At 44.5% G+C, this 25,864-nt stretch overlaps 1 protein-coding gene across 1 annotated transcript; it reads right to left on the bottom strand.

Moving 5' to 3' along the window:
• Positions 1-749: 749 nt before the first annotated feature.
• LOC144937760 (broad substrate specificity ATP-binding cassette transporter ABCG2-like) lies at positions 750-25,864 on the bottom strand. Its single transcript, XM_078865203.1, has 15 exons — positions 25,773-25,864; positions 25,462-25,521; positions 22,990-23,107; positions 21,299-21,466; positions 20,398-20,555; positions 16,816-16,967; positions 15,657-15,776; positions 13,708-13,916; positions 9,877-10,028; positions 9,601-9,690; positions 8,811-8,935; positions 5,350-5,504; positions 2,497-2,586; positions 1,717-1,769; positions 750-897 (listed from the first exon to the last, which is right to left on the bottom strand). Exons 1-15 carry the CDS (start codon positions 25,790-25,792, stop codon positions 750-752), a joined length of 1,818 nt encoding a protein of 605 aa, XP_078721329.1. The 5' UTR covers positions 25,793-25,864.

The following is a 25,864-nucleotide window of genomic DNA, read 5'->3' as shown; positions in this document are numbered from 1 at the left end:
GAATAAACTCCGCTGGATAGGTGAGGGGCTTGCGTTGAGTAAGCACTGAAGATGAACTTGGCCCAATGAATCTTCCCACCGAGGGTGAATGCCGGTCTTGGAATAAAGATCACAGTGTTGAGTGGAGTAGTTTGTAAGATAAAGCATACGGTGGAATGAAAGAGGGGATTGAGAAAATACGAAGTAGCTTTAGAGGTCGACTTGTACGCCAGCAGTCTTGGAGAGGCATTGAGGAGTCAGTGGCTATCAAATGTTTCTGTGTAGAAGATGGTAAACCGGATTTGTTTCGATACGAAGCCCCGAGTTTCTTAATTTGTATTCATTTTTTTAATATGAGATTTTAAGTTGACATGATAATTCAGCCAGATGCCAAGATACTTTTGTGAACATTTAACATTTTTTTGTGTTGCGCACAGCGGTTATGAAGAAAGTACATAGGCTTTGAGCTGTAACTAGAGTTGTCACTCATAACCATCACACTGGACAACTGTGAAACAGAGCTTCACAGCTCATCGGATTCCTCCAGTCGACAACCACGATAAAGATTCTGACATTTTTTGTGTTTTCGCATTCAGGTGGACCTTCAAACCTATTAAGTTTTTGAAACGGTGCTTGAGTCATCTTGTAATTTAGTCGTACAATATCTGAGGAAGATCCTTGCCATATCTAAGGATGATGCAACAAATACAATCATTGGCTTCAATGCCGCACATCTGCAAAACCCAACACCTGACATGACCAAGTACTCGTCACTTCCATCGATTGATCCTTAGCATCTGCACGTACGCCAGAATCATGAACACCACCGTCATCACTGCCAGTGCCAGCTGATTCTGCCAGAAGCCCCACAAGCTGTAGTCGATGCCTTGTTGCTCCAGGAATTTTGATCCGCTCATGCTACGACACAGAAGCACATGTGACTTTTGGTTAGACCAGGGGTCGGCAACCAAAATAACAAGAAGAGCCATTTCTTTCCAATTCGGTACAAAATTCAGTATTTCTGTGGCATTAGAAACCCTTCACCACGTTGCTCAAGAGCCAAAATTACTTAGGGCTTTTGATTTTATACTGCTCTATAATGGTTGACGATACGCTCGCTCTATGATACATCTTCTAGGTCATTAAGAACAGCATTTCTTTGTGCATTACTACCAGTCATGGGCAGAAATTTAAAGTGTTTTGTTCGTATTAACTTTGATTTAGCTTTACAATTTGTATATGTCACATTTAAAATACTCTAACTGAACTGACCCAGACGAATAACAATGGAGTGTGTGTGGCATCAGGCATTGGTGGTGGTAAATAATACAGCGAAGGAACTGAGTATACCATTGGAACCTCATTTGCCAGTAAAAATATGATAATTGGTTTTTTACCCTTCTATCTGGCAACAAAACTGACACCTTTTTACAACGAGTCATGTCAACTTCAAGGACAGTGCACATTATCAGAGTTATGTCTTTTGTTTGTATTATGACTGCAGGTATTGCGGTCTATGCAAACATGACTCCTTGTAAAAAGGTGTCAGTTTTGTTGCCAGATAGAAGGGTAAAAAACCAATTATCGAACTGAGTATACTAAGAAAGGCTCCCAAAACTATAACGGTCCTGGACGTCCATCAAACTTATTGAGGCCCTGCACGCGCTCACCAGGTGGGTGAGTGGTGAGGCCGGGACCGGTGATGTATGACGTTTATATGCTTGTGTGCATACTCACCAGGTCATGTTCCTGCAATACTGCACGTCCTTCATTTCGTTTATTGACAGCGCCTGGAAGGAGATGAAGGAGACGTGTGATCTACCACGTGGTTGATACATAGCCATTACCATTACCTGGGATGTCGGAGATCGGGTTCGATCCCGACCCTGACGCCTGTATATTTGGAGTTTGCATGTTCTCCATGTGGTCGTGTGGATTTTCTTCTGGGTCCCCCACATTTTCCCTCCACATAAAAAAACACGCGTCGTTTTAGAGTATTTGGCTGCTATAAATTTCCACGTAAATTAGCCACTTCGTTAAGCTATCATTTGTGGGCCATGTCGTTTGTGAAAATGAGCTGTATAGCTCAGTGGGCCTAACCTGGTAAAATTAAAAAAAAAGTTTAGTTTTATGAAAATATTCAGTTCGCCCATTCTTTATACTTGTTTATTTATTTCCAATGACAGTATCAGATCAGCGATGGTTCGTGCACTGCGCTACAATCCCATCGACTTGCGTTTTATTTTCGGCCAAGCGCCACGTAAGTGACGAGTGGCATTTAAACTTGCCCTGGGTTTCCCTCAGGTCAACTCAGCCTTAATGGAGCAGCTGGCACGGTCCGTAAAGATTGACACTGGGGTGAAAAAGTCGGTCGGGAACGATGTTGGCCACAGCACTTCTGCGCGTGCCCCGTCGCCCTTTAACGAGTGCTCGCTAACGGTATCTGCCTCTGCGCTGTACAAAGACACACCGACGGCCTTGTGCCAAAGATGACGGTTCTGTCCTGGGTCAACTCACGTTCATGCCGTAGCGGAAGATGCTCACATACTTGATCCAGGACAGCCAGTCCAGCATGGTGTTAAGGTTCACGAGGAACCCACCAAACACCTGCAGTGACCACGCAATGCGTTACCAGCAATCAGATTACGCACTACCAGGCCTCTTTCACACTTGAAGGCCGATTAAAGCCCCGTTGGCTGATGTACAAATACGTCACTTTACCTTTACGTGACGAAACAGACCTGTGTCTGTTTATTTGTTATTTTATCACTCAATGTGGAATCGGCCAAACATTCCAGGCAGGCCTCTCGTGAGAAGGAGTCTTGAGACTCGGTGAGGGTGAATGAAAAACTGAGCAGGGTCCACAATTTCAGACCTACATTTCAGATGCATTATAGATGTGGGTAATTATTAGAATAAATCGAGTGGCTTTTTACTTGGGAACAGTGGGTCAACCAGTTAGGGCTACAATTCTGGCAGATGTAATTTTGTCAACTTTTTTTGATATCATTTATATTTCTAGAGCGCCATCACTCAAGGCGCTTGACGTAGCTTACACAACGGTGACAATGGAATGATTTAGCCGTGCAGGGGTGTCCATACAAGGATTGAGGAATGAGTGACAGCGATAGAGCGGTACTTAGGGATTATGTAAGGGTAGGGGAGGGACGTGAATGAGTGGAGGGGCGAGGGGAGGGAAGAGAATGGGCAATAGAGAAGAGGTGAGGCTGTGAGAGGAATGGAAGGAGATTAAGGAGGGGGGCTGCTTAATGTACAGGGGAAGTGTTGAGTCTATAGGCAGTGCTGATTCTATGGGCAGTGCTGAGTCTATGGGCAGTGTGAGTCTATGGGCAGTGCTGAGTCTATGGGCAGTGTTGAGTCTATGGGCAGTGCTGAGTCTATGGGCAGCGCTGAATCTATGGGCAGCGCTGAGTCTATGGGCAGTGCTGAGTCTATGGGCAGTGCTGAGTCTATGGGCAGTGCTGAGTCTATGGGCAGTGTTGAGTCTATGGGCAGTGTTGAGTCTATGGGCAGTGCTGAGTCTATGAGCAGTGCTGAGTCTATGGGCAGTCTGAGTCTATGGGCAGTGCTGAGTCTATGGGCAGTGTTGAGGCTATGGGCAGCATTGAGTCTATGGGCAGCGCTGAGTCTATGGGCAGCGCTGAGTCTATGGGCAGCGCTGAGTCTATGGGCGGTGCTGAGTCTATGGGCAGTGTTGAGTCTATGGGCAGTGTTGAGTCTATGGGCAGTGCTGAGTCTATGGGCAGTGTTGAGTCTATGGGCAGTGTTGAGTCTATGGGCAGTGTTGAGTCTATGGGCAGTGTTGAGTCTATGGGCAGTGTTGAGTCTATGGGCAGTGCTGAGTCTATGGGCAGTGCTGAGTCTATGGGCAGTGTTGAGTCTATGGGCAGTGTTGAGGCTATGGGCAGCGTTGAGTCGATGGGCAGTGCTGAGTCTATGGGCAGTGTTGAGTCTATGGGCAGTATGAGTCTATGGGCAGTGCTGAGTCTATGGGCAGTGCTGAGTCTATGGGCAGTGTTGAGTCTATGGGCAGTGTTGAGTCTATGTGCAGTGTTGAGTCTATGGGCAGTGCTGCTCAATGTACAGGGGAAGTTTTTTTTTTTTTCCAGTGGAGGGATGCAAGGAGGGAGAAGGACCGAAAAGAAGATTGTGCAAATGGGGTGCTGGTGGTTTGACGCCGATTATGATCGAAGGTACGACTGATGTAAGATGCAGAGCAGCAAACTAAAATGTCACATTCAGGTGGTCAAGCCAGATAACCGCATCAGGAGCAGCGGGAGTGTATCGCTGTGAGGTTTTCCTTCGTACTTGTGGATCGGGCATTGCATCGTTAAATCGGCCATACGAAAGAAGAGGACCAAAGGTGCGGTGAGATGATGTGAAACGGTGGACGAATGGGGGACGCACGCTCGGCTCAAGCGATGGGTGCTGAGTGTAGAAGTGAGAGTAGAGGGCGCCTTCTGCCAATGTGCCTCCCAGAGCCTCACGCCCTCCAGATGAGAAGGAAGAAAACGGTGACGTTCTCGCCACCGTGTGGAAACTAGGGCGCACTGACTCTTGAATCCATGCTGGGATGGCGATGGTGCATTACATTTTTTGCGCATGTGTCAAACCATTAACTTATTCCAAAAACCACGTTTTCAAAACTTATAGACTGCTACCTTCAAAATGGCACCCTGTGTATTAGCAGGGTTGATTTTGAAATTGTGAAGATGAGATTGCCTATTGGGTGGAACGGCCGACTGTTCACTCCGAATGGGACTTGGTTTCTGTTGGGTTAGGCCGTGTAGAAGTGTGTGTCGTCATCTTCCTCCACCCGACAGCCGATTAATAAAAGTGTCACGTGAATCAAACGTGGCTTAAATTAAATTCCTGCTTCAGCAGCGCCAACGGTGTGTTGGAGAATAATCTCACAACATCGAATTGGGTACGACGTTTCGCTGCAGATTATTGGAGCTCAGACCTCGAGATCTCAGAGCTTGAGATCCGAGCTCCTTTTAACTTGAAAATGCTGAATTTTATCTCCAACGAAACGCTGAACGCATGTAAATGTTGCGTGGATCGCTCTGTGTGTTCATATCATACGTAGCCAACCGTGCTAATCGGAGGGGCTCTCCAACAACAACAACACCAGTGATGCTGCTGAAGCAGTATTAATTTTAGCTACGTTCGATTCACGCGACACTTTTTATTAAATCGGCCATGTCGGGTGGAGGAATGTTGACGACACAACACATGTTTTTACGCCATCCTAACCCAACAGAAACATCGGTCATGAAAGCCAACGTGTAAAATGAGGACTCCACACTGCACACAGGGGGTGGGAGTGCCCTCGTGGCTATGCCTAACCATCATGAAGACGTAGGGGATGGCGATGAGGGCGTTGGCGACGGCGAAGATGCTGACGCTGGCCGACACGAGGAAGGCGAGGCTGACTGCCGCCAGGCTCGTGAGCACGAGCGTGAGCGCAAAGAGGAAGAACGCCACCACGTCCAGCCGCAGCCCTGCCGAGCGTGCAACGGCACCGGTGAACGCGGGCACGTGGCGCTGCATCGTCATCGTCACCGGCGTCGTCACCGCCAATGCAATCGCCGTCATCATCAGTAGCAGCAGCAGCAGCATTAGGATCAACAACATCAACGGCAGCAGCATGATCAGCAGCAGCAGGAGCAACAGTAGGATCGTCAACATCATCATCATCAGCAGCAGCATTAGGATCAACAACATCAACGGCAGCAGCATGATCAGCAGCAGCAGCAGGAGCAACAGTAGGATCGTCAACATCATCATCAGCAGCAGCAGTATTAGAATCAACAAAATCATCAACAGCAGCAATACCATGGTCGTGATTGTCAGCAGCAACAATAGCAGTAGCAATAGTAGAATCGTATTCTTGGTTCTTTCGGTAAAGTCACGTAGAAGGTAAATAATAAAGTAAGACATTTTTATTATTTTATTATTTCCCTTCTACATGACTTTACCGAAAGAACCAAGAATATGAATCCCTGCAGTCATGAAAGCTTTAAATCAAAACTAGCATAAGTACCCGGCGTTGCCCGGGTGAAAAATATATTTCTTAATAACCTTACATATATACACACCCTCACCACTGACCACTCACCCTCACCATTCACCCTCACCACTCTCCCTCACCACTCTCCCTCACCACTCATCCTCACCAATCACACCCTCACCAATCACCACTCACCACTCACCCTCAACACTCACCCTCACCACTCACCACTCACCCTCACCATTCACCCTCACCACTCTCCCTCACCACTCTCCCTCACCACTCATCCTCACCAATCACACCCTCACCAATCATCACTCACCCTCAACACTCACCCTCACCACTCACCCTCACCACTCACCCTCAACACTCACCCTCACCACTCACCACTCACCCTCACCATTCACCCTCACCACTCTCCCTCACCACTCTCCCTCACCACTCATCCTCACCAATCACACCCTCACCAATCACCACTCACCACTCACCCTCAACACTCACCCTCACCACTCACCACTCACCCTCACCATTCACCCTCACCACTCTCCCTCACCACTCATCCTCACCAATCACACCCTCACCAATCATCACTCACCCTCAACACTCACCCTCACCACTCACCCTCACCACTCACCCTCACCACTCAACCTCCCCTCACCACTCACTAATCACCACTCACAATCGCCACTCACAACTGCCCTCACCATTATATTTTTGCCCCAGTCAACGCCGGATATTTCCTATTCGTAGCAGTTTATATCAACTCTATAAGCAACTTATATAAAACAGGAAGCACGATCCTAAAGTAATTTACAACCTTCGATTAGTCCTTTGTGCGATTCAAAGAATCGATTCCTGGCATGTTGGGGGTTTACATTTTGAATGATAGAGTTTCATTTTCATTGTTATTTTATTTTTTTATTTTTTCAGGAGTTTTTAATTACATTTTTTCCCCGGTCAACGCCGGATATTTGCCGTTCGTAGCAGTTTATATCGACTTTAACCAACTTATAGTAAACGGGAATCGTCCGAATCTAAAGGAAACTACAACCTTCGATTCCTTTGCGCGATTCAGAGAATCGATTCTTGGCGCGTCGGGTTTAAAAGTAATTACACAGTTGTTTTTTCATTGGTATGTAATGTTTGAAAGTTTTCATAAGATTTTAAATGTATTTTCCCCCCGGGCAACGCTGGGTATATCGAGTTTATACCACAAATGCGTGCGCATATTTTTAACGGGAATTAAAAATGGCGTCCACCCGGCAGCGAATGCGTCGCTACCCGTTGCCAGGGGAAACCGCCGTCCAATGAAACTGCGTATGGTCCGGCGACACACAGACACACACACAGACAGACAGACAGATTTGCGATTTTATATATATAGATAGTAGAATCGTCAACATCATCAGCAACAATAATTACCACCAAGACCATAATTAATAACACTATCATGAATCACTATCAATATACAGCCATCTTTAACAATGCTTATATGGAGGTGACTAGCGCTATGGCATCATCATTGTCATCATCAGTAGAAGCACCATCATTTAAAAGAAGAAATTCCCATTACCGTCATCGTCATCGTGGTGTCAGACGTTGAGTCGTGTCGGTATTTGTACAGGAGTGAGCACAGATCCCATCATCATCAGGCTGTCCATCTGTCGTGGACATTTTTCTCTCCCTGTGTTTCTCTGCTCGGTCTTGGTTTGTAGACAGTGCAATTTGCATTACTAATGCTTTCCCTGCTTTTACTTTCCCATTTGTATTATTTTACTTCCTATTCAGATACAAAAACATGTATTCACGCCTACATTTGGGCCTGCTTAGTTATCGACCTCATTGTGCTCTCCTGGCATTTCCCCTCCCCCTACCCCCACTAACTACATCGCCTAGTATACAGGAGGTCCTGGGTTCGATCCCGACCCTGACACCTGCATATTTGGAGATTGCGTGTTCTCCCCATGGTCGCGTGGATTTTTATCCAGGTCCTCCGGTTTTTCCCTCCACATTTAGAATCAACATGTGCTTGCCGGAGTATTTGGCTGCGATACATTTCCACGTGATAATAATCCACTTCGTTTAGCTGTCATTTGTGATAGCCAGGTCGCTTCTGAAAAAGAGCTAGACAGCTCACGTGGGCCTTACCTGGTAAAATAAAAATTGTTTAGTTGTATAACTGGGTGACATCCCGGGGCCTCACCTGGCATTGTGGGAATCGCCACACGCAATGCACCACTTCGTTGGTGACGCATTGCATCATGGGAGTCTTCCACGGGGCCTTGCTGCCACTGCTGTTGCATTGCAGCGCGGTAACTCTCATTGGGTTTGGCCGCTACGACACCGCTTCAGCCTGGGATGGCGGTTGGTGGGGATGGAATGTGGTGACTGGTTGGGATTTCGGGACAGCAGACTGGGCCAGCCACCTCTGCTGTGCCGTGTTCTTCGACATTCCAAGGGAGACTTTGCTGATGTGCAGGTGAGCGTGGCTGTCACGCTCCCGTGTGCATGCTGTCGTTCTGCCCCCAGTGACTTTGATGTCGTTCATTCGCTCCTCATTTTTAATCCTTTCTATTTCCACCCACTGCAATTCTTTTTGTCCTGGTGATGTTCTGTATTTTCCTGATTTTTGAGTTTCTACTAAATGCAAATCCAGATCGATATTTAAAAAGCGATAATTTCCCTCCAACAAGTCTCGAGCCAGTGGGTAAAAAAACATGTCACATTCCCATGGCTGAAAAACCAACCTCTCATGAGGACACTCTCCACCATGCATGACGATAAAGACGTCACTTACCGATCATGAAGTAAGAAATTGCGGCGAAGATGACAATGGGCACGATGCGGTTGGGCAGCAGGTCGGCAAACACCTTGGAGAGGAAGTACGCCGAGGTGCGGTAATACCCACTCGAGCTCTCGTGCCTGCGGAGGAAGTACCCTCAACGTAAGCCGCGATTGTCCAGTCCCCGTCCCCCTCGCACACAGTGCATGTACGTACCTATGTTGAACTTCTTTCGTACCGTACGTAGCCAACCATGCCACTCAGCGGGGGAACTCGTTCTGGTCGAACGTTAACATTTCGAAGCAAGTGATACCCAGACATGGCAGTTGCCTCCACGGAACCCAGCTCGATGTCTACTCAAGCGGTGGCGACCCCATTGCCCACGTGCCGAACACGGCCCGTGACTTCATTTCATACGGCACGTGACCACGTAAGGGCTTCCTCTCAAAAACGGCCCTTGCGAACGATATTTTTCCACCACTGCAAGCAGTGCCTTGGCCATACTGACCAGGTTCAAAGGACCTCAGGACTTCAGAGTGGTGCCGACTCAAAGGATCTCAGATTCCGCATTGGAACAATTGCTTTATAAGACCCTCCCAACCTTGATTCGGTAACTAGAAACACTTATTTTAATGTGTACAGTCACTGCTGTCACTGCGAGGCCCCCTTGAGGCATGTGTGTCAAAGTGTGACCTGCCCAATGTATTTAAACGTCCTATCTGGCGATCGGTAAGGGAAATGTTCCCCCAAAAAAGGAGGTGGGGAGTGCAGTGGGGACTGGAGGGGTTGTTGGTGTGAAACTCACATGAAGAGGACCCGCTCATAGAGGAAGAGCTCCACGGCCGACAGGTTCGCAAACACCAGGTTGATGATGAGGAAGAAAAACACTCCCATCCTGCACATACAATTCCACCAGCATTAACATCATCAATAACGTTAATTCTACCACCACCATTATTATCACCAACACTGCAATATCTGATGATGGCTTGGGCGGTCCTTCGTCCAGCAGTGGATTGATCACGGTTGACGACGTTGGGGGGGGGTCGTTGAGACTTCGGCTTGGCTGTAAGACACCCACCTGTTCTGGATGGCGGCTGGAGGCTCGTCCGATATCTGCCAGTAGATGAGGCCCACGAGGACTGCGAAGAGGGTGTTGATGAAGTACTGCATGAACGAGGTCTGCGGATTCCTCAGCATGTTCTTCACGGTCCGTCCACACACGATGTACAGCTGGGCACACGGGGAGCAAGCAGAATCTCACCTCCCACTCTAGCCCATGCCTCGGCAGCCCTGTGGGCTACTTGCCATCATTACACACGAAGTGCTTGCCTCAAATAAACCACAATACCTTGCTGATCTCGTCAAGGAGCATAAACCATCGAACAAAAGACTGCATTGCACATCTTCTTGGTTCTTTCAGGCAAGTCACGTAGAAGGGAAATAATAAAATAATAAAAATAAAACATAATAAAATCATTCTCACGACATTTCGGCCACAATGCAAGCAGCCGTCCTCAGGTGAAGAAAGAACCAAGAAGATGAATCCCTGCAGTCACGAAAGCTTTAAATCGAAATTTAACTGCATTGCACACTTTCAGATGCGCTTCTGCAGCTGTCTGGAATGCTCTTCCTTCCGATATTAGGAAATTACTGGAGCTATGCACTTTTAAATCGAGATTGAAAACTCATTTCTTTAAAACTGCTTTTTGTCTTTAGTTTGCTGTCCTTCCCCCGCACCTCCGATGAGCATGGTTGACTACGTACGGTGCGAAATAAGTTCTACATACATATATTCTCGGTCAGCAACCTCGCTTCCGAGTCCATAGACCCACGGTTGTAATTCGACCCTCACCCATTGGTAATGCACCCCGGCAGCACAGCTGTCAAAAGAGAGATGTGCTCACTTGCCGATTCACGCCGACTAAAAGAGTCCTGTGGTGTTGCTTGCAAGAGTAGGTCGTTGAGTGCCGGTGATGTGGCAACATTCGGATGAATGTGCACAATTGATAAGTTCCATAGAAATTCAATCAAATTTGTGTTTATAACACGCCTATACGTGATGGTATATCGAGGCACTGTAGGAAATTGTGTCAAGTGCCAAGAGAGGAATTTGTTTCAATGTCAAGATGTCATTCAGCGACTTTATAATTAATCGTTTGAAGCTTTTGTGACTGCAGGAATCCATACTCTTTGGTTTTTTAGGTAAAGTCACGTAGGTAGAAAATAAAATAAATTACGACGTTTCGGGCGCAACACAAACGTCCGTCATCAGGTGGGAAAGCATGGTCCGCTGCTGATAATTTATAATTAATGCTGCAATGATGATGCTCTAAATCATGGGACCTCCTTTGCCAGTACCAAAATATGAGAATAGGTTTTCCCCTTTTTTCTGGCAACAAAACAGGTGTTAAGATGTTAAAACACCAAACTGAAACCTTTTACAATGAATCATGTCTGCATTAACCACAATTCTTGTGGTCAGAATGCAAAAAAAAACATACTCTGATAATCTATGCATTCTCTTTGAAACTGATTGGTCCACATTAGAGACAGCTTTCTTTCGAGCCTAGTCTCAAACGGTGTTAGACCAGAGGACGCCAAAAGGCATACAGCATTTTGACCACAAGTATTGTGGTTAACGCAGACATGATTCCTTGTAAAAGGTTTCAGTTTGGTGTTTTAACATCTTAACACAGCTGTTTTGTTGCCAGAAAAAAGGGGAAAACCTATTCTCAATGTTGATGATTTTAACCAGTTTCTACTTCCTGAATTAACGTTGGAAATCGATAACTGCACTGAACTGATGTGTCATGAAGAAGGGCCAATGCCCAAAGTGGTGCCTATGAAATGCATTTGCTTTTAAGTCAGTGTTATTGACGAATGTGTTGAGATTTTGCACAGAGCTGAAAGAAAATCCTTACACGCCAAACAAGTAATGTGTAATCTTTGCTGCCAGCAATAAAGACAAAAGTTTAGTTTATGTAGCAATCAATATAATCAAAAATGGTTATCCTATGGAGACTCAGCACTGCCATAGGAATATAGAATATTCACTTTTAGCTTGGAGATCATCACCACCAAGTATTCATTTGAGCAGGGAGACACCATGGAATATAGTCACAACCAACACAATCTTTCCCATGGTGGTGAGATGTTAACTACCTCGTCTGGTATACAGGGGGTCGTGGGTTCGATCCCGACCCTGATGCCTGCTGTATATTTGGAGTTTGGTCTCCCCGTGGTTGTGTGGATTTTTCTCCGAGTCCTCCGGTTTTTCCCTCCACATGTTGAAACGTGCGTTTAGAGTATATGGCTACTATAAATGTCCACGTGATAAGCCACTTCGTTGAGCTATCATTTGGGGCCTGGTCGCTTCTGAAAAAGAGCTACATAGCTCAGTGGGCCTTATCTGGTAAAAAAAAAATTCTAGTTTAGTTTTACATTTTTCTTCTTGGTTCTTTCGGTAAAGTCACGTAGAAGGGAAATTATAAAATGATAAAAATAAAACATAATAAAATACAATTCTCACGACGTTTCGGCCACAACGCAAGCAGCCGTCCTCAGGTGAAGAACAGGTCTGTCGGAAAGACTGAATGGCTATTCAGACGCTGTCTGAATAGCCATGGCTATTTTCCCTTCTACGTGACTTTACCGAAAGAACCAAGAAGATGAATCCCTGCAGTCACGAAAGCTTTAAATCGAAATTTACATTTTTCGTTTATTCCCACCACGAAATAATCACCATGATAATATTTGGCCATTTTCACCTTGCATCTTTCCCTGTTATCGGCCTCAAATACACCTTGCATACGTTATACAAGATGAAGAATACTCTCAGGACTCCAGAGTGATGCCGATTCAAATGATCCCAGATTCCGCATTGGAACAATTGCTTTTATAAGACCCTCCTAATCTTGATTCAGGTGATGTAAAACCACTGGCGGCAACTAATGCAGATGACGGAGAACTCGTGTAAACTGGTGTAATCATTGCCAGCCATGCAAACTCCGCAGAAAGTGTTCTCTACCATTCTCTAACAGCTGCGGTGTGTGAATAAGAGCCAACGGCAGTCCTGGGCAGTGAGTGACATTTGCCCAGTCTTGATGATGAAAATCATCATCATCAGCAAGTGTCAGGGCTAAAATCGTCATCACCAGCAGCAGCAGCAGCAGCATCAGTGCATCATCATTCACTCCATCATCAACAGTAGCAGCATCACAAGTACCATCTTCATCAGCAGCATAAGTATCACCATCATCGTCGTTCTCATCTCTATAAGCGTTAGAAGAATCACAATCATCATCCATAGCAGCCACATAAACATCATCACGGTCACGATCACCATCATCAGCAGCAACAGTATCGAGGCACCATCAACATCTGGATCACACTGGTCAACACACTTTTTCTGGCATAAGGTATTCCAACGGTTTAAGGTAATTTTGGGGTGCTGATTCCAAATCTGGCATCAGTTTTTGTCTATCACATTAGGTTTTTGAGATATCAAATATTGCATTTTCAATAAAAACTGCAGAAGAAAAATATTTAATAAATGTGGATATCTACATAAAATGATATTATAAACACATTATCCTGAAAATACAGCACCATATTTTAACACTAAAGCAGTCACTGACTCGCAACAACTTGCAATCATAAGTGACAGAGTTAATTTCGGATAAAATCAATGAAAATGGGGTATGCCGATAGCATAAAAATGATGTGATAGAGCAAATCTGAAATCAGATTTGGAATCAGCACCCTGAAATTAGTCTAAAACAGCTGCAAAAGTCCAGGCCAGAAAAAAATGTTTTTTTTGTTGACCAGTGTTATCAACAGTAGTGGACGCAACATCTGCGTCATCATCACCACCATCACGACCGTCGTTTCGCTGGTGGCTGCCGCACACCTGGTAGTGGAAGCGTGTGGCGTAGTGGCTACGTATGACGACTGGCACGGCTGCCACGTTCCCGATGCCCTCCAGTCGGCGCTGGGTGTCAGCCCAGTGGTGGCACGACCTGTAGGCTTGTGCCAGCTCCAGACCGCCGCCTTTCTCCATACTATCACCCCCACGTTCGACATCATCATCATCATTGCAGCTCCCATTGCGCTTCTTTCCTGCAAGAAACAAAGCATTCCCCTGTTCATATTCTTGGTTCTTTCGGTAAAGCCACGTAGAAGGGAATTATAAATAAAATAAAAATAAAACATAATAAAATACAATTCTCACGACGTTTCGGCCACAACGGCCGCTTGCGTTGTGGCCGAAACGTCGTGAGAATTGTATTATGTTTTATTTTTATTATTTTATTATTTCCCTTCTACGTGACTTTACCGAAAGAACCAAGAATATGAATCCCTGCAGTCACGAAAGCTTTAAATTGAAAATTAATTCCTCTGTTTTAAAAAAAAAATCGTTATCTTTATGATTCTTTATGCAGCGGTTGCAAATCCCAAACTGCTCTGCCAGATTTCGATTTAAAGCTTTCGTGACTGCAGGGATTCATCTTCTTGGTTCGTTCTGTAAAGTCACGTAGAATGGAAATAATAAAATAATAAAAATAAAACATTATAAAATAATTCTCACGACGTTTCGGCCACAACGCATGCAGCCGTCCTCAGGTGAAGAACAGGGCTGTCGAGAAGACAGAGTCTGAATGAAACACCCCAGGCTTGGAGCGTCTATTTAAGCTGGGTTGGAGGGGGAAGAGCGCCTTGACAAAAAAAATTGCATATCAAGAGGAATTTAGCATATTTATGGGAAATGCAGATATGGGATTAGATTAGTAAACGTCGTGATAATTATTTTATAATGTTTTATGTTTATTATTTCCATTCTACGTGACTTTACCGAAAGAACCAAGAAGATGCTCTGCCAGAGTCATGTCGGGAGGTGCAGAAACGTGCTCACAGATCTCCAACATTGATCGCAGCATCACATGAAGTCATCGAATATCCCTGGACTATGATGTGACGGAACCACTTCATTAGGCCTCTCTTCCTCAAGCTCCAGATGTTGATGTACATATTTAATAGTCCGAATGAATGATTGCTTTTCAATTTTCTAAATTGAAAACTCATTTCTTTCGAACTGCTTGTTGAGTTTTAGTTTGTTGTCCTTCCTCCGCACCTTCGATTATCACGGTTGGCTACGTACGGTGCGAAAGAAGTTCAACATGCACACATTTTGAATATCTACATATATTAAGATGTGTGCACATAAAAAAAAACTAGAACGTGGATGTCTTGGCAAGGCAACGTGTTTGTTGTCAATTGATTTGACACAGACCAAGGTGGTAGCTTGACAGCTCCTGATTCACAACTGGCAGATATCCTGGGATTGTTGTGCTTACGAACATTGTCACGATATACGTGCTAGCTTGGCATTGACACATTAACAACAACAACAAAACATCTATCAAATGTCAGGGAGGCTCAACCAAGACACACGGTGAGAGGGCAGCCCTTTCACATTTATATATCCACACCCACTCAATCACTAGCACCGCCCATTGTGAGTGACCTCACTCTCTCTGTCATTGACCCCACCTACTGCTAAGAGGCCCTCGTACAGCTCATGGGGCCCTCTACTCCTTTGCTAACCCCTTTGTCCATATTATGAATCGATGAAGAGGCCAGAAATGTTAAAACTAGGACAAAATCCCGATCTTTTGCAAGTGCCTCAGGACACCCGGACAGCTTTTCTGAAACCCGGACTGTATCAGCCAAACGGAGACATTTGGTAGCTTTATGCCTCTGGTGCTCGATGTGAAACATGGGCCTGGCTGTGAGCACACAGCCCTTTGCTCGTGCCCGTGATCTCGTGTTTTCCTGTCGGCGATCTCGTGTAGAACTCACCGATTGATTTCGCTGTGCGACCACCGCTTCCAACGCCGTGATGCCCCGAAAGGAGAATTTCCCCGTTAATCACGTCCAGGAAGAAATCAGGCGGGTTGTTAAACGCCTCGCACTCGTAGCCTGCGGGGGGTGTGGAGACGGAGTTCAGAGCGTAGAGACAGGGTGTTGGAGATCGGTAGGAACAGCGGTTGTTACGAAGAATTCATTAAAACATAAAAAATATGAGGCCTCCTGTGCATTTGAACTCATTGGAGAATGATACGAACAAGAGAAGCTAAAATGAGTCCTCTTGTGAGGACAAGATCGTTGTGTGATACACCTGGCAATTTAAAAGGGCAGAATGTGCGGCACTGCAATTGCAGAATTTTACGCACGATCGTAAGGATGCAAGTTTAAATGGGAAAACTCAGTGGATTATTAATCTACGTAAGTAAAAAAATTGGTTTATCCTTCAGAGCGACAGATTTCCACCACTGGTTGAGGGCTGCCGATACAATGAGCCCCATCCCAAGCGTAGTTGAGCAGGGAGACCCGCTTTGATTTTCACTTTGACTCGTGACTGCAGTAAGGAAATAATTAACCAACAGACAAATATTCAAATACTTTGATATACCAGCCAACTGGCAAATGGATAAATGTTTACCTGCTTAAAATAGATGGTGCTGAAAAAAAGAATGCTCATAGGCTGATGGACTCCAATAAATATTGATGTAGCAAAACAAAATTATGGCTATTCATTATGGCATTGTATCACCCATATTACACTATGACATTATATAATGAGTTGTGTACAACCCCACATTTATGGCCTTGTAATTGCATAGTATTATATGGGGAAGAGCAGTGGCACGGTGATTTGGGCACCGCATTATATATCCTGGCCACAGCTGTTGCAGAGTGCAGCAAAGCACTAAAAACAGCACGACAAATTGAACGAAGCTAAGATACTCGCAATCGCAATATTGTAAAATTGAACATCGTATAATTTCTTCCGAGCCTTCCTAGATCCGAGGGATGGCTGCGAGATGGACTATCCCAAGCCACGGGGGCTCTGTCTTCAGCAGTTCTTGCGAGCGCCATCAAAGCCGTCATTGGACCTTGGTGGTGCCGAGCGTATCGCGTTGCGAAAAAATGCATGCGTGGCAACCGCAGTTGGTACCGATGGAAGAGAAGTAAGGCACGGCGTCAAGGGAGGGTCCGTGAAACACGACCTCCCCGTGGTGCATCAGCGTGAGCCGGTCAAAGTTCTGGAAGATGGAGTAGCGCGGCTGGTGGATGGAGAAGATGACAGTGCGTCCATTGCGGGACAGCCTGTGGGTAAAAGGACAAATGTGAAGTGGCAAAGTTGACTGGGTTGTTTATAAACGAATATAATCTGAGGACATGAAGAGACGACTTTGCTGTTTGGGTTCTCTGATTACAATCAGTCTAGCCAAGGTCACAATACTCGTGTAATTACGATAAGTGCTCACGTGGCTTTAAACTGGAAATCGTCACGTGGCCTCAATACAGTAGAACCTCTGGTCACGAACGCTTCTGACCACGACCAAATCGGGTTCCGACCAAAAAAATTCACAATTTTTTTTAATCTGATCACGAACACAAACTCGGGTGGTGATCAAACACGGTCGCGGCCGATTTCCCCTTCCGCGCCATTTTTTTTGTAAGCGTCAAGTTTCCTGTTGTTATGGGTCGCTGTTGTTTGTTTACAAACAACAGCGACCCATAAAATTCCTAGTAAGATATTAATTTTGTGAGTGTAGTCATACCCCTCCCCCTCATTCAAGCCGTAATTTAGAGAGCGAAAACGCTGAGTACATAAATCGCTACCATAAGAACCCGTTAATCTCTTCTCGCATCATTCATACGATGATGCGGTGAAGTAAACGTTCATACGATATTACGGTGAATGCTTCCAAAAACAATACTGTACCCAAATATTATTGTTAACTTACTTTCAATAGAACATGAATTGCTCATACGAATATTCTCTCTCTCAGAATCGACCGACTGATGTAGCAGACGAAACAATCATCTTGTTGAATGATTCTAAACCTTGACGTGGCAATGTTAGTTTTCTCTGTCGTTCAAGGTTTTCTCAGTGTTATTCAATGTTTTTACATTTAGTTTACTATTACACTGTGAGTTCTATGGCATAATTAACTATTTGTGTGCTTAAAAAAAACAATATTTATATACAGTTCGTAGGAGTCTGGAACGGATTAATCGTATTTACATACAATCCAATGGGGAAATTAGGTTCGAGTCACGACTAAATCGGGTTGCGACCAAAGTTATGGAACGAATTATGGTCGTGACCAGAGGTTCTACTGTACTCTTTTTCAGGTAGTTCCTACATTGGGTTATGTGGACCGATTCCATGAATGAGTGTATGACAAGTGGGAGGAAACTGCAGTAGGATGCCTGGAGAAAGCATAGGCATCATACAAAGGGACAACTGTGGGTATCCTGTACAAGATTCAAGAATCCATCGCTGTTGTGCCCATCTCTTGGTAAGTCTGAAAATGTGTTATTGCACTCTTATGGATCGAGTCTATGACGATTGCGCCGCAACCGATCGCACACAGAGTGAGCTTTTTGGACGAACAACGCTGCATTAAGTCTGTTGCAAAACTGGGCTCAGACTCAAGGATAGATCCCAAACATCTGCTAGCAGAGGTGGGACAAAGTCATTGTTATGCAAGTCCAAGTCGAGTCGCAAGTCATCAAATTCATGACTCGAGTCTGACTCGAGTCCAAGTCACATGACTCGAGTCCACATCTCATAGGTGGGACAAAGTCATTGTTATGCAAGTCCAAGTCGAGTCGCAAGTCATCAAATTCATGACTCGAGTCTGACTCGAGTCCAAGTCACATGACTCGAGTCCACACCTCTGCCTGCTAGTAACTGGGTCCAGGACTTCTGGGCCGGAGGCACCGGAGAAACTGCGCCGGCCGTACCTCTTCTTCTTTAAATTGTATCCCTATTTTGTCATTGCACTTCATTATAAAGTCTGTTTAATGTATACAGGAGTTTAAGGTGCTGATTTAGCCAATGTTGAATTAGTTAATTTGCTTAGTCCTTGTGTTGTTTTTGTTCACACGTGGATGCTGCATTTAGATTATTTAGATTTGGCTGCTATACATTTCCACATGCTATGCCACTTTCAGATATTATTTGTGGCCAAGTAGCTTCTGATAAAGAAGCTAATAGTTCAGTGGGCTTTACCTAGTAAGATAAAAATAGTTAAGTGTCATTTGTATATTTTATAAGTTATTTGTTTTCATTTTCCTATACTTTGCACTCCTATCGTGTTTTTGTATTGTTTGTAGTGGAAACGTTCTGACCTGCCCCGACTGGACATCTGTGAAAAAGAGCTCTCTATAGCTCATCGGATTCCCCCAGTATAAATACATATTCTGATTCTGAATTATGCACGTGTTATGTCATATTTTTACTGTATTGTTGTTTAACTTTCTACTTTCCCAATAGTTTGCACTCTAGGACCTGTTGCTGTAGCGGCCCTGCCGCACTCTATGATAGCAGGCGCCAAACTGTGCAACGCCCTCCCGCATGGCCTTGTGGGAGCTTCAGTACGGCTTCTGACCTGAAGATGTACCGTTAAAAGTTATTTTATTTTTTCTTCCTATTCCTTTGCGATGACATACACGTACATACACGTGGGTCTTCGGAATGTAATCGGAAGAAAAACTGAATGGGAAAGGGTTAAGAGGTCCGCAAGATTCTTGGGATGTCAGTTTAACACGTAGGCTTTCGCGACCAATATTATTCATAATATAGGTTTTTGGGTCAGATCGCGTTATTTATAAATGTGTCGTAACCCTCCACCACCCGACACGGCCAAACAGTAAAAAATGTGTCACGTTTTTTCAAAGGAAAAAATAATTCACTTCTTTAGCCCACCGGTGTGTTGAAGAGAGAATCAACAGCATTTTTAAATTTGAGTCGTACGACGTTTCGCTGGTAATTACAATCAGCTTCATCGGGCAAGAATGGTGAAGCTCTCCTGTTGCTCCCGGTCTTAAATAGAGCAGCAGCGGGGTGACGTCATCATTCTTGGGATGTGTCCACAGCATCTCGAGCGAAGACATTTCTCCGAAGTGCTTTCGACGAAGATGCCTGTCTGTCGGCCATTCTGGGTCAGCAGTGGCACAGAGCATCCTCGCTTTGCCAGCATCTCAAGCACGGCGGCGAGCTTGAGATGCCGATGCGGTGGAGTAGTGCTCGAGGAGAGTGGAGTGGCCACCGGCACCAAGTTGCGCGAGGATTCTTCGCGGGCCGGTGAGCAGCGTCGTTTCCTCTGGGTTGAGCTTCAAATGCTGGTAGCGTGGGACACGTGGGTGGTTGATAGACTTAAGCCAGGTGCTGATTGTGCCTTTGCTATTGCACATAATGCATACTGAGAGACCATCAGGATTAGATAAATGTGGAGGCACATGCCTGATCCAGAGGGCTTGGTGAATCAAACAAAATTTAGGTGGCCAAGAGATGGCAGTTCACCAAATGAACTGAATCCATCTGTGTGGAACTTTGAGTCTTATTCTCTCCTATGCATTGGCTTCCTCCAGTTTTCTCGCGCATGCCGAACACTCGTCAATGGAATTGTCCACACATCTCAATGCAAGGATCCTCCTAAAATATGAACCTCGATAATCAGTTAGGTTTTTGTGAATGAACATTGGCCATATTATTATTATTACAAGGGGTAGGGGGCACTACCTGTAGAGCAATCTGATGATGGCGGTGGCTGTGTTGGCATCCAGACCCGTAGTGGGCTCATCCAGAAACAGCACGGACGGGCTGGTGATGAGCTCCATGCCGATGTTGCAGCGCTTTCTCTCACCACCTGATACACCGCGAATCATGTCCGTGCCCACCTGGTGTAGAGCGGGTGAGCCAACAACATGGTCATCATTGTCACCATCATCATCGCAGTATATCTCATCAGGTCATTATCATCATCATCATCATCATCGACGACATATTCATCCTGACCATCACAGTCAACTGCATCATCATCATTATGGTCAATTGTACTGTCATTTAACCTTTATCATGTGTAATATCATCATGGTTAGTCATAATTAATATGATCATCATCACGGTTAGCATTATCATTCTCAACATTATTATTATGATCATTATCGTAATCATCTGTTGTATCCTGGTCCGCACCAAAGTAATCACCATTGGCACAGTCGCCTACCAAGTCACGTTAATTATTCAAGATTGTTTATTAGCCAAGATTACCGTCGTCAGCCTCAATTGCTCCATATTGGTGAACATCAATATTATATTTTGATTTAAAGCTTTCGTGACTGCAGGGATTCATATTCTTGGTTCTTTCGGTAAATTCACGTAGAAGGGAAGTAATAAGATAATGTAAATATACATTTTTATTTTATTTTTTATATTTATATTATTTTACTATTTCCCTTCTACGTGACTTTACCAAAAGAACCAAGAATATCAATATTATAATCAACGCTCATTGCATGTGACGTCAGTCATTACACTGTTAGGGCACAGCGTCACTGTGTCAACTACACGCGTGTCTCTACTCGTTCACTGCACGTGAAGTCAGCGGCATGGTCAGGTAATGAAGTGGAAAAAAAACAACCTTGGTGTTCTGACACTCAGTGAGACCCAGCTCCCGGATGACATTGTCCACTCGCTGCTGCTTCTCTTGCTCCCAGTCACTTCTCTTAGCGCCCTGCTGCGCCAGCCGTAGGTTTGCCGAGAACTCGATGTTTTCCCGCACAGAGAGGGTGCCCATGATGACATCGTCCTGTGCTCAAGCACGCAAAACGAAGACAAACATGACTCCACTTTAGTGCTGCAGGCTTAACCGTTTTCATCACCATCGTTATAATATCAGCCATGATAAAGCCGCTGCTAAATAAAGGCCTCCCTAAGTCAACGCCATCCGTCACTGTACTACGATGTAAAAATCCACGTAGCAAGTGCACACGAGCCGATTCCATCGCTCCCATTTCTCCAGTGCATGTACCCTTGAGTGCGTTCCCACCCTGAGCTATTAGCGAGCACTTATTGACAGTACTGCACCACGCTTTTAGCCACGAAGGTCTATTGCCCAAAAGCAGAGATATATCTTAACTTTGAATAACGGCCATTGGTCAAAACATTGTCACACCCGTCAACCCATAATACGGGTTTACCCGTATTATTGTATCGGGAAATTACGTTTTCAGGTCCATACAGCGTACAGCCGTTTCAATACGGCCAGAAACTAAATAATATTTTTTGTCTATTTGTTTGTGTTTCTCCCTTGTGATGGGACTTTGTAGGATGAACGTTGAGATTTATAAGGGCACGGGGTGACCAATAAGGTCTGATTTGGTCTGCAATAAGGTAGGAATTGATAAGGTGTTGACAGGTATGCATTGTGTATTCTATATTTATTTTATATATTTATTTACATATGTTTTCCATCAGTGGCTTCTACTTTAGCAAATTGCCCTGACAGCGACGTGAAGTATGGTGAAATGTTGGACAAAACATTGTCTTATCTATATAAATAAAAACCTTCATCTACATGTACGTCTCAAAAACCTCCAGGGTACTTCCCGACAAGGTAGAAAGCTGAAATTTGGTACACAGGTAGCTTTTAGGACACAAACAACAGGAGAATTCAGAAAGTCCTAGATTTTTAATTTTAAGGCCCCCAAAGGTCGCTGTTAAGTGCCCCATAAACATGTTTGTGCCTGGTGTCATTCAGAAGCCGTTCAAAATCTAAGATTGCGTTTTTTTCGTTTGGTATAACATTAAACAGCAAATAAAATTAAACGATAACCATTGTTCTATCTTTTATTGTATTTGAGAAATTTCAGATGAAAGTGGTTTTGAACGAAAAAATACACATTTTATGATGTACAAATGTGAATTATTAAAAGATAGGAGCTTCCCCTCAGAGTATTAAGTTAATTAACTTTTGTTCTTTATAATAAAAAATAATTACAGAATCTTAAAATTGAGCGGTTTCCGATGGGTAGATCTTTAAATATAAGAAGTTGAATCAAGTCATCAACCATGTTTGTTTTTTTTTGGGGGGGGGGGGGGGGAAATACAATTTTTTTGAGTTGTGAGCGTCTGATCGTAGATAAAACATATTTGTAAAAAATCATGAGGTCAATTATTATATTTATTCAGAACTTTTACCTGGCGAAAACAGGCTTCATGAAATTGTTATAGATACGATCATTCCTTGCCCCCCCACCTCTCCCCCACCCCACCCCGCCCCGCACCACCACCTCGTGGCGCTCGCACCACGCCACCTTTGCCGGCCGTCACCTGCACGACGTATCCTGAGATGAGGCGGAAGCCCGAGTCCATGGGGTTGCCGTCCAGCAGCACCGTGCCACCCTTCAGCCCCTTGGGGTCCTTCCTCCCCGCCAGCACATCCAGCAAGCTGCCCGTGGGATTACAAAGGGCCTCATTCACGTGCAGATAATCAACAACAATAATAGTGTGAGTGAGCGTAATAAGGTCACGTCATACTCTTAGGTTTTTTTCGGTAAAGTTACGTAGGTAAAAAGAAATAATCAAAAAATAAATAATAAAAATTATAGAAATAATAATAGAAATAAAATAATAAATCACGACGTTTCGGAGGCAACACAAGTCTCCGTCATCAGGTGGGACTGTCACAGCTGAATTTACTTAATACAGTAAATTCAGTTTACTTAATACAGTATATGCAGCTGAATTTACTTAATACAGTAAATTCAGTTTACTTAATACAGTAAATGCAGTTTACTTAATACAGTAAATTCAGTTGTGACGGTCCCACCTGATGACGGAGACTTGTGTTGCCTCCGAAACGTCGTGATTTATTATTTTATTTGTATTATTATTTCTATTCTATAATTTTTCTATAATTTATTATTATTTATTTTATTATTATTTATTTGTACCTACGTGACTTTACCGAAAAAACCTAAGAGTATGAATCCTTGCAGTCACGAAAGCTTCAAATCTAGAAATAAGGTCACGTCACTCAGCTGCCATCATGGAGATCGTGGGTTTGATTCTTGGTTTGAATATCAAGTACAGTGAGTTGGTCTCAGCCGAGTCATAAATGACTGCACGAAAAAAAACCCCATCATATAAAATCTCATTCTGCACTTAATTTGGCCATATTTTTGTTCTGAGAATACAAAAATGTTGGATTGAACAAAACGACCATGTGGCAGTGCGAGTGAGAAAGTGCTGCCCCCCCCGGGCCCGCGAGTGCATTGATCAGAGGTCGCTTGTTGTGACATCCGCTTCCGTGCGCCGTTCTGCAATACGGAGAGGCTGCACTGCTCTGTTCTGAATGGATGCTCCGTCTCATGACACCATGTCAATAGAACGATTAGGGTAAAATTTGGGAAAAATACAAAAAGTTAAGGGAGACCAAAACAAATAAACAAATTGATTCAGAAATTTGCCACGCAATGCATTCTGGAAGGGCACAATAACACCAATTTGCATTTATATAGAATCTAAATCATGTTCATGTCATGACGCTGCACATGACGGTGACGTAGAGGGAGGCGTTACTGTTGAGTGAGCTAAGATTGACAGCTACGTGCAGCGACAAAATTGCAAAGGGTTTAAAGACGAATGAAAGATAAAACGCCTTGAAGTCGGGCTTTGTCGCCGTGTAGTTTGAATGTAAATTTACTGACTTTACGATGAGCGCACTCAATTCCCCATTGCTTAGCAACTCCGCTGTCTAGACAGTGTGTGTGATTGCGGCCCAGTCTCCTTGGCAAGGACACTCAATTGATTTTGATAATGTTGAAGTTTTGTGCAAAACGAGCTACTACTGGTCAAGACTAATTAGAGAATCTATCGAAATTGAAAGAAATCAAAATAACTTTAACCGTTCGGATAGCTACCACCTTAGTGCTGCGTGGAAGCGAATCATCAAATAATACATTATTTAAATTCATGCCTACAAAGGGATTATCGTTGGTAGGGCTATTTTAATAAACACAATAGACAGGAAGGACAAGTTAAAACGGCTCGCATAATGCACATGCAGAATGTACGTTGCCTCAGTAATCACCCCCCCCCCCCCTACATTGTGCAAGAGCGCAGAAGCGTGGTCACTACATCTACGCCTCTATATAAGGAACGAAACAGTAAGACTTCTCCACAAATCTGGCTATCGCCTGATGAAACTAGTTGTAATTACTGGCGAAACGTCGTACTCAGATTGTAAATGTTGTAGCTTGGCTCTCCAACACACCGGTGTGCTGTACCAGTGACGAATTGGCATGTTCTGTTTACGTGACAACCCTTACTAGTTGGCTGTGTCGAGTGGTGGCGGGTTTTAACGACACAATCTTGATTTAACGACACATTTATATATTTACGTGATCTAACCAAAAAACCTCTATTATGGACTCATTGGCTATGTTTCAACAATGGGACATCAAATGAATGCATCTAAAATTCAACACAAGTTAGGGGTCATGTGTCTTATGCAAGCAAATCAATTTCCCTCAAATGTATGTGCAGACATTAATCTATATCGAAGTTCCAACATGATTTTTCAGAGCAGCAAACATTATGCGAAAATATGCCCTACTTCATCACGATTGTCAGACTTTTTTGGTTATCCAGAAAACAGTAACAAATAGAGAGGTCTCCAACGGAAACAACGCCATTGTTTTTTTTCTTCGATGCTTCCCACACGTTTAACCCAGTGATCCGACACATGTTGCTTGTGAACCTTGCTCGGGCGCTGCGCAACAGCGGACATTTGTCACTCACGAGGTCTTGCCGCTGCCGGTGGGACCCATGATGGCGTTCATCCCGGGCAGCATGATGCCACTGTGCGACAAGACAAGCGAGGCGACAACAGCACATAAGTACAACACGCACACTTTGCCTGAAGACCAAAATCACCCAGGCTGCACCCGTTCTCGTAAGACCTCGGCAGCTAATTACGTCTAGAGCTTGGAGAGTTCTTGGGTGGGTGACTTCCACATACGTTCATCTTTCCCCAAGTCTGGCCTTTGGCCCCTCAGACTTGGACACGAGTTAGGACGCGAAAAGCCATAGGAAGAAGAACCCAGCGGCACCTGACGTCCCGCAGGATCATCTTGGTCTTGTGCTTGCGTCGGCACGGGATCCCGTGGCCCTCGTTCACGGAGTAGATGATGCCCTGGTAGGA

The sequence above is a fragment of the Lampetra fluviatilis genome, chromosome 20 (genome assembly GCF_964198595.1).
Source record: "Lampetra fluviatilis chromosome 20, kcLamFluv1.1, whole genome shotgun sequence".
Classification (NCBI taxonomy): domain Eukaryota; kingdom Metazoa; phylum Chordata; class Hyperoartia; order Petromyzontiformes; family Petromyzontidae; genus Lampetra; species Lampetra fluviatilis.
This window is presented reverse-complemented; position numbering and strand designations above follow the sequence as displayed.